This window comes from Echinops telfairi, unplaced genomic scaffold (genome assembly GCF_000313985.2).
Source record: "Echinops telfairi isolate 266 unplaced genomic scaffold, ASM31398v2 ScPeMD7_21;HRSCAF=78, whole genome shotgun sequence".
Lineage (NCBI taxonomy): Eukaryota > Metazoa > Chordata > Mammalia > Afrosoricida > Tenrecidae > Echinops > Echinops telfairi.
Window position 1 is genome coordinate 690,880 of NW_022103918.1, and position 9,666 is coordinate 700,545.

The 9,666-nt window shown below is 41.7% G+C and overlaps 1 protein-coding gene and 1 pseudogene across 1 annotated transcript in view; both read right to left on the bottom strand.

The window, feature by feature from the left end:
- WBP11 (WW domain binding protein 11) overlaps nt 1-9,526 on the bottom strand; it is an 18,870-nt gene extending 9,344 nt beyond the window's left edge. Inside the window, exons 1-5 of the mRNA XM_045288402.1 lie at nt 9,396-9,526; nt 7,313-7,421; nt 6,543-6,574; nt 5,611-5,704; nt 2,461-2,657 (exon numbers count right to left, since the gene is read on the bottom strand). Coding sequence (XP_045144337.1) covers nt 2,461-2,657; nt 5,611-5,704; nt 6,543-6,574; nt 7,313-7,376 — 387 coding nt within the window. The 5' untranslated portion in view covers nt 7,377-7,421; nt 9,396-9,526. The remainder of the gene's footprint in view (nt 1-2,460; nt 2,658-5,610; nt 5,705-6,542; nt 6,575-7,312; nt 7,422-9,395) is intronic.
- On the bottom strand, nt 54-1,393 carry LOC101639791 (annotated as a pseudogene).
- Nucleotides 9,527-9,666: the final 140 nt, after the last annotated feature.

Sequence of the window (9,666 nt, forward strand, 5' to 3'; positions counted from 1 at the left end):
GGGGGACGACGACAAATAAGAACCGTAAAAAAAAAATAAAGGACCTTCAAGTTCTATACTCGGGGTTTCTTGTTGGGTGGATCCTGAAGACTAAACTTTGGAATTTCACCAGCAGCAGCATATGGAATTCTCTTTGAAGACACCTTTTTGCCAATCGTTTCAATCTGGAAGCCAATGGTTTGCAGTTCATTGTGGAGGCTAGCCAGGACACGCCATCCATCAAAGATAAAGGCTGGCTTCAACATTTTTCTTATGAATGCATTCATAATCCAGTTCCTTAAACATGTCCCACTCAGTGTAAATAACAACAGCATGAGCACCGTCACATGCTTCATATGGATCCTTGGAAATGGTCACCAGTCGGGCCACTTGGTCATCAGCTGAAACAACTGGATGAGAAAGATCCACAACCATTTGTTCCCTGGGTACTTTTGGATCATATATATGGAGGTGTGCACCTTCATCCATCAAATATTTGCTAATATATATACTAGAGGACTCTCTCGTATCACCAGCGTCCTTTTTGAATGCAAATCCCAGAATAGCTATCTTCTTATCAGTCACTGTATTCACTAAGCTGCCTATAATCTGGGAAGCAAACCTCCTCCTCCTCCGGTAGTCATTCGTGTCTATGACCTGCTGCCAATAACGAGCTACTTCAGGCAAATTCAGAGCCTCACAGAGATACACCAAATTCAGAACATCTTTTTGAAAGCAGCTCCCACAAAACCAACACTGGCTTTCAGAAACTTATTTCCAATTCTCTGGTCCATTCCAATGGCTGTTGCTACTTCTTCTACATCAGCTCCTGCTGCTTCACAGAGGGCACTTATAGTTAATGCTGCTGATTCTCTGGGCTAGAAAAGCATTTGCTGCCAGTTTGGAAAGCTCTGAAGACCAAGTATTAGTCATGAGAATTTTTTCTCTGGGAACCCAATGTTCATATATGGCAAACAGTGCCTGCACAGCTTTCTGGCCCTCTGGGGTTTCATCCCCTCCAATCAGTACTCAGTCTGGGTTACTTAGGTCCTTGATGGCCGTCCCCTCTGCCAAGAACTCAGGGTTGGACAACACCTGTAAGTTCAAGTTGGGTTTTGTGCTTGCATCAAATATACGACGAATACTTTCTGCTGCTCGCATGGAACTGTGCTTTTCTCAGTCACAATTTTGTACCCATGTGAGTTCTGCACAATGCGTCTAGCACAAGCTTCAATGTACTTCAGATCGGCGGCACGGCCTTTCCCCATCCCATAGGTTTTTGTCAGAGTATTCACAGAAATAAATACAGGGTCAGCTTCTTTAATGGCATCATCAATATCCGTAGAAAAAAAGAGGTTTCTTTCCTCGACAGGATTCAACCACTTCTTTTAGTCCTGGCTCATAAACAGGAAGTGTGGGAGAGTTCCATGCACTGATTAGGATTCATTGACATTAACTACAGTCTCCCTAATTTCAGGGCACATATGAGCAATGACACTACACGTGGGCACTCCACCGTAGCCCGCACCGATGCAACAGATTTTCTTAATTTCAAACACGATTGTATTCCAGCCCCGAACGCTGCGGCTGCTCCTCGCCTGGCGACTCCAACAGCACCTCCCTCTGGGCCTCGGGTGCCTGGAGCCTGCATGCTCCTCTTGCAGCCTGCTCGGCGCCACACCCCAGCCCGTATTTAAAGGTTTCTGCCTGAGAAGGTGGGGGGGCTTCATACCCCTGCAGCCCGGCTCTCCCAGACTCTGCCCTCAGCTAGATCCCAGCTCCAGCTCCCGCCATGCATAGGTCGCGGCTGGGCCCGGCCCCCATTTCCTGGAAGGTCCCCTGTGTTAAGTTTTTATACTTTTCCAAACTCTACTTTCCTTAAAATGGGACCTTTACGAAATTTTTTTATACCATTAGGATTTTCAAATTTTGAAAGAAAAATTGACAATGAAATGGAGTTATAAGGATTTTGAAACACATATATACCTAGAATGCTTCTTTGTCTCTTCCCAGTCAATCCTGACCCTATCCCTGAAGCAACTAGGACAGCATTTTCTTCTGGAAGGAGATCTGGTGGTGCAATGGTTAAGTGCTCAGCTACAAAAAAGTTGGTGGCTTGAACTCACCAGATGATCTATAAGAGAAGGATTTGGCAGTAGGTTTCCCTGAGATTAAAGTCTGGGAAACCCGAGGAGGCAGGGCCACTCTGCCCTATATGGTTGCTGTGAGTCAGGATCAGGTTTGGTTTTTTTGGTTTGTCCATCATCCTGTTGTGGATACCCGACTACTCTTAGTTTGGGGCTACTGCCATGTTAACAAATAGTTTCACTTATCTTGTCTAAATACCCAGGAGCAAAATGACTCTAAGGGCTGGTGCATGATTAAAAAAAAAATTTGCCAAGGTTAAGAGGTGCAACACAACTCTGACTAACTTCTAAGATTAAATCTCAGTACAATTTCTTTCAAAAGAAACTCAGTTACCTTAACAGCATCAAAATATTGGCTAAGTTGGGCCCTCTTCTGTTCATATTCTACTTCCAGCTTTCTCAATTCTTTGTAAATATCCGGATTCTCCTTTTCATAGAGCCGTAGAATACGTTCAAAGGTTTCACGGAGCTTTTTACGCTTGTCTTTCAACACCTTCTCATTTAACTGCGGCTGTTGCACTGGATTAAACTCTGAAGGGGAAAAGAAGAGAACGATACACATAAAAGGTGAATTTATTTATGTATTAATAGACTATATGATTTAATAAAACCCCCTTCATGTTTCTTATATGCTCTTTTTAAAGTTTTATTCAAAAGAACTAGAGAAAAAAAACACTTTTCACTTCTCTATGTTAAACATTTGATATATGGAAGTTTCATGAAGAATTGAGTTTGCATACTGGCTCTGTCAAAAAGTTTTGAGAGTCTGGGGACTCAAACTCCAAGCTTTGGCTTCCTTTATCTGGAAAATGGTGACATCAACTACTCTGATGGATTAAACGTGATCATAAATAAAATATCCAACAGTGTCTGGCTCACCTCAAGTACTGAATTAGTGCATTTGCTGACTCTACCACACACGTCCTTTTGGGGTCATCTTTCCTGATACTTATACCTGTGATTTTTACTACCTTGTGAGCTTCCTCTCTAACTGGTCACTGGTGTCAACTAATGAGCGGTTAATTTCAGGTCTCCTACCCCAAAAGGGACAAGCACAAGTCCTAGGCCTGCCTCATCAACACAGCTCTCTCAGTTCTTCGCAAGTGACTAACTCAAAGATCAACTGGCTCAAGATCGAAATTTTTAAAATTTGTTTTATTAGGGGCACATACAACTCATCACAATCCATACATACATCAATTGTGTAAAGCACATTTGTACATTCATTGCCCTGATCATTCTCAGAACATCTGCTCTCCACTTAAGCCCCTGGCATCAGGTCCTCATTTTATCCCCTCCCTCCCAGCTCCCCCCTCCCTCGAGCCCTTGATAATTTATAAATTATTATTTTGTCATATCTTGCCCTATCCGATGTCACCCTTCACTCACTTTTCTGTTGTCTGTCCTCCAGGGATAAGGTCACGTGTAGATCCTTGTAATCAGTTCCCTTTCCAACCCACTCTCCCTCTATGCTCCCAGTATCACCACTCACACCACTGGTCCTGAAGGGATCATCTTCCCTGGATTCCCTGTGTTTCCAGTACCTATCTGTACCAGTGTGCATCCTCTGATCTACCCAGACTTGCAAGGCAGAATTCGGATCATGACAGTGGGGGTGGGGAGGAAGCATTTAGGAACTAGAGGAAAGTTCTATTTTTCACCGTTGCTACATCGCACCCTGACTGGCTCGTCTCCTCCCGAGACCCCTCTGCAAGGGGATCTCCAGTGGCCTACTAATGGGCTTTGGGTCACCACTCCGCACTTCCCCCATCATTCACTATGGTAATATTTTTTGTTCTGATGATGCCTTATACTCGAGATCAAAATTAAGACCAAATCCTTCTCTGCAATTTTAATTGCAGACATGGAAAAAAAGAGGGAAATAGTTCTTTACATTCTCTTCTCAAAATGTTAAGCAGGATGAAAGAAACGTAGAGCTGTTTCTCAGCCTCTACACATACTTTCCATGTCCACCTGTAATATGTAAAATGAGGCAGACTAAAGCATAGCAGACCAATGGAAACCACTGATAAGATCTGAGTTTCCAAGGCCAGTTTTCCTCTGGATTCCCAAAGGAGACAATATATACTCTTTTCTACTTAAATTAATATCTGTATTCAGAGCCCTGCTAAATACATTCCGTTAACCCCCCCTCCCTTTTTTGGGGGTGGGGTGGTGGCTGGAGAATAAAAAGTTTAATTCCCTTCTTCCCCAAATCCTATTCACCTTGCTGATTTATTCAAATCCAGATTATACATTCTTAAATATGATTTCAAGTACAGAATGAGTAAAAAGTGTTGAATGCCTGAGTTTTAATTCCAGTTTTGGGCCTTCATTTGATCTGTGTGTTTCCTCATTTTCAAAATGTGGAAAAGATCGTTGAGGATAAAACGAGATGTGAAAAAATTAGTGGATCGCAAGGTATTCCCTTACCACCGAGTTGATTCTGAATCACAGCGACCCTGTAGAACAGGCTAGAAGTGCCCCCTGTGAGTTTCCAATACTGTAACTCTAGTTTTAGAGCCGAAGCCTCATCTTCGGAGAAGCAGCTGGTGCTTTCTAACTGTTGACCTGTGGTTGGCAGCTCAGCACTACTCAGGATTATGTCCAGCGGGGTTTTTTAAAACAACTAGTCAGTTTGGGGTTATTCAATAGGTATAGCAATTACCCCCCCCCATATTTAAATTAGATGCAACAAGTGGAACCCAACAGGGAACAACTTGGGATCATACAGGCTGACTCTTTCCAGTCTAGCTCCACAGGCTTTCCCACATTGCTTCAGAAACTCTGTAGAGTCACCCCACAATTTTTCATGACTAGGTTTTCTGAACACCACTTAAACTATCACCAAGAAGTCCCACTATAGATATATTTCATTTACTATCTCTGCGTTGGGGGTGGTGCTGGCTCTGAACCTGCTTGTTACTTTTGTAAACAAAACTTATATATTTTAATATACAAGTCTGAAAGCTTCCATTAATAAAGGAACTAGTAAAATCTAAATGTTTTAATGTTACCAGAACAGATACTCTTGGGTTGGGATAAAATTTCTAGTGGAAGCAAGACAAGAGATGATTCTCAGAGTGTAAGGGACATGTCATTATCACATGACACCAGTAATGACAGATCAGCGACACTAAATATGTCTTTGAAAAGATTTCAAAACACACATACACTCTCTCTCTCTCTTTCCCTCCCTCCCTCCAGGAAATTTCATATACCAGATTTTAGTATCCTAACCATACATAGCTGAAGTGAACAAACAAGGGCTTTACTTTTATTCTTGGGAACGAGACCTCTAGTTTGTATGAGCTGCCTTTACTCCCCCCCTTGCCGCCCTGACACTAAAGGGAAGTGTCCAATGTCACCACGCTTTTCCCTTCTAATGAATTCCACTGAGTCACTTCCTTATGGGGCTGACCCATAATGACCCAACAGACTGTTATACTGGCAGTAAAATCTATCTCTGTGATAAAATTCTTACCCATTTCATCTAATTTCTCCATGTCCCGGATAATCTGTTTGGGATCCTTCATCTTCAAAACTGCAGCTCGTACCATCATGCGTTGTTTTTTGTTCTTAAGAAAAATTAAGGAAGAATGTTGAAAAGCTAGACACTTCTGAGTTATTTTAATTTGCTTTAAGAATCTACTTAAACTGAATTTTGATCTTCTTTTTGGTTTCTGATTACTTGTTTCAATCACCAGAAACAGCTATTTGTTTGTGATCTCAAAGTGTTACTTATTAGATGCTTTAAAAAAGGAAGAATCTTTTCCAATCATGTGAGACCTTTAGCAACTACTTGAAAAACTATTTAATTTTTAACAAAGGTTGTAGATAAATTCTAAAGTTACAGAAAAAAGTTTTGCTAAACAATCAAAGGACAAAAAAGAAACAGTAGGATTCAATGCTAAACAAAATATGGAAAAATATTAAATATCTGCACTCCCTCAATAAAACATTAAAGTAGGATAAAAATAAATCCTGAAAATCAATACATAAACCCTTTGATTCTTGGGGAGTATCCTGTCCCCAATCCAATAGCTACTTAAGGAGAGAATAGACTAACAGAGCTCAACATGGCATCATAATTATTTCTACTTACCAATCAGATGTTTGTGTCAAACCAACTTTTTAAATAGCACAATCATAGTGATACATTTTTTTCACAAATATTTAATTCACTAGAGAAGGTAATCAAATTCTAAAAATGTGATTTTAGCCTGTCATAAGCGTATCTACAAGTTATTTAAGTTGTTTCTCGGTATTTTGGCTTAGTGAATTTTATAAGTTGTAATTAAAAAATATATATCTCTTGGTAAACAACTGGAAATATTACTTTGAAATTCTTTAGTCCTATGTAACAAAAGCTGTCAATAATACTTTTAACTCCCTAAGATGCTTCTGAAATCTTACCTTTTTCAATTCTCTCTTCCGGGCTTCCTTTCCTTGAAAAGAGATGGAGGGAGATCGATTTTGAACATCCGTATACTCATCAATTTAACTCCCATTATAACAGTGAACAGACTATAATTTCCCAATTTTACCCCAGGGAGACACATCTGCGTTTTCAATGGTCAATACCAAGGCCCTTGGCACGACTGACATTGGGAGTTAGGGACTCGCTGTAGATCATCTGTGGGTGCATGGTTGGGTATTAGGCAGCACACCTGCTCTCCCTTCATGGGAGATGCCAATGAAAAAAAACAAAAACCGGTTGCTGTCAGGTTAATGCAAACTCATGGCATCCCCAGGTGTGGCAGATTAACCCTGCTCCACAGGGGTTCTAATGGCTGGTTGTGGGGAGCCTAGCCCATCTATAGGCTTTTCTTTCAAGGCACCTCTGGGTAGATTTACTTGACCCTTCAACCTTTTGGTTAACAGTGGATGCAGTAACTTTTTGCAGTACAAGGGACAACACACACATGCTCCAAATACCCCTCTGTGACAGACAATAAAAAAAAAAAGTGCCAAGACATTTTAAGTTTCTCAAAAACGTATGAATCTGAAGAAAAAAGAAACCACATAATACTAAATAAGAGTTTGCTAGACTAACCTGTTCAAAATTCCAAAAGAAAGCTTTAAGCCAATTTATCTACATCACAAATCTTTGAAATATGAAACATGCAATACAGGCACTATAGTTTTTACCACTCCTTTATCATTCCACATTATAGGGCACTTACGAGCCTGGTCTGTGGGATTCATAAATTTTCCGCTCTTGGTGGATGATGTAGATCTCCGCCCCATGATGACAATCTTTTGTTTTTACTTAAAATCAAGAGAAGACAAAACCTGCAGCAATAAAGAAATGAATTAGCATTTTTCCCTGTAAGTTTTCATCCTCATAGTTTATCTTTATATTTATCTTTGACAAGACATGTTCCTTTGATGTTTTAGAGATCTCGCTTTTTCTCTCATTTTGATGTTAGTGACCAAAAATAAAGTATTCAAGAACAAAAAAAATCCTAAAACATTAGTATTTTCACATCTTCTCAAACAATGAAAATATTTTCCATATTTATTTAGGACTTTATATGCTACACCTGCTCCCTGTACTCTAATATGAATATTTATTTTCAAGTTGGGATCTATAGTACTAGTATTTTAAGATAGATAATAGCTGTTCAATATATAATTAATGCTCAATTGTATATAGCAACTAATTTTCCTTTTTCAACTCTTCTCTCCTTTTTTGTACATAGTAACTTTTATATGGCATAAGTTTTTATACTGAATAAGATGCTTAATGTTTCCTTTATTGAGAATTAGTTAGAAATTCCTTGTTTTAATAAAAATTACTGAAAATGTAAAAAAATAAAAAAGAGAGATGGCCTCAGCTTTCTTGAGCACTCAAAATTAGACCTCTCACTTTTCGACTATTCATCACAGCATTGACTGTCAGGTGAAAAAGACCAACCAGAACAGACCTCACCAATGAGGCACAGACTTAACACGTGAAGCTTTTCCTTGACGACTCCTCCTCCTCTGAATTTTTGTGTGATGAAAAAGTAAAAGGGAATGGGGTGGATAAAATCTTGGGTCACCCACGGCTCTGCCCATGGTTCTTCTTAGCACTATGCTAAAAATTTCCCAAACCTCCAGGGCAATAACTTAGGCAGTTAATTCAGATGAAGTTCTTAATTCTCAAGCAAGAATTTAAAACAAAACTAAGATGGTATACATTGAAAATTAGTATTAATTTTCCCATAATCCTCAGTATTTAGTAAGCTTGATCCCCTCATTTCCCAAGGACCTGTGAGATTTCTGATTTGGACATTCATTTCTCCCCCTTATTCTCAATAAGTCACGTCCTTCTGAAGCTCATTCTCTTCACTGACAGAGGTTCCCTTCCAAAAGTAGCACTTGTATTTGGGAAAGATCATGGGGTAAATTTTTTTGGAAGACCATGCAAGCATACTTCCCCTCCCACCCTTTGAGTAACTATTCATTATAAATTATTAATGTGAAGGAGAGGCTACATAATAATACAGAAGTGCTGCAAACCATACATAGAACTTGTTCAAAATTCCAACGGCACGCTTTAAGCCAATTCCTGTCAAATGAGCGGATCGGCGTTGCTCCTTTCAGTAAGGATTCAAACGCTTTGATCATGTGAGGAGCTTCCCAAGCGTTCTAGTGGCGACTCATTTACAGGGTTACTTAGGAAAAAAGAGAAAGGGGGCGCGGGAACCAGCAAAATGAGTTTAATCACAAGTTCGCATATTTTCCATGGCTCGTATCTATTTCTCCGCTTTGCTGTCTTAATTATCCTCAGGCTCATTTTGACCCTTCTCTTCCCGCAACTGAAACATAAAACGGGTGCGCATCATAGAGATCCTTTACAAGGGAGGGCAAACTACCTTTAAAATTTTTTTATTTTTGTGTATCAAACCAGAGTCCGCTGGGCTACCAGGCCCCGAGGCCATAGAGAGCCCTCAACAGAAAAGGGTTCCAATGGGACCGAAGGGGCCATCGCAGCCGCAACTGTCGAGGCCACAGTGACGGTTGACCCCGACTCGAGGTCCTAGACGTCAACCCCAAGGCAACCGGCCAACGTGCACAGTCAGGCGCGGCGACGCTAACCGACTCGCAGGGAGGCCGGCCGCTGAGCCACTACCCGCCCCGCGCGCCAGGCCCAGCGGGCTCGCGTCTGCGGCTCAGGAAACCCGAATCCCGGGCCGAGGCGCCTGGGATCCGGGAGGCAATGGCGCCGGGCCCGGGCTGGGTGGGAGGGAGAAACGGAGAGGGGCGATCCCGCACACATACCCTCCTGCTGGGGTCGGGGTACTGTGAGAAATGGGCCGGGGGAGACGCCGAATTTGTTTTGCTTCGTCGGGCTCTTCACCACTCACTGGCGACCAGACGCTGCGCCACCGCCATCTTGAAACCTCGCGCCCCTCCGCCGTCCTGACGTCACTTCCTTTCCCGGTCGCGCCGACGGTCTTGTCCGTGGAACCATAGAGACGACCCCAAACTCCGCGACTAGACTGTCTTCTGCTTTGGCCTAAGAGCCCGCCTCCATGCCGAGTGAGCTTTC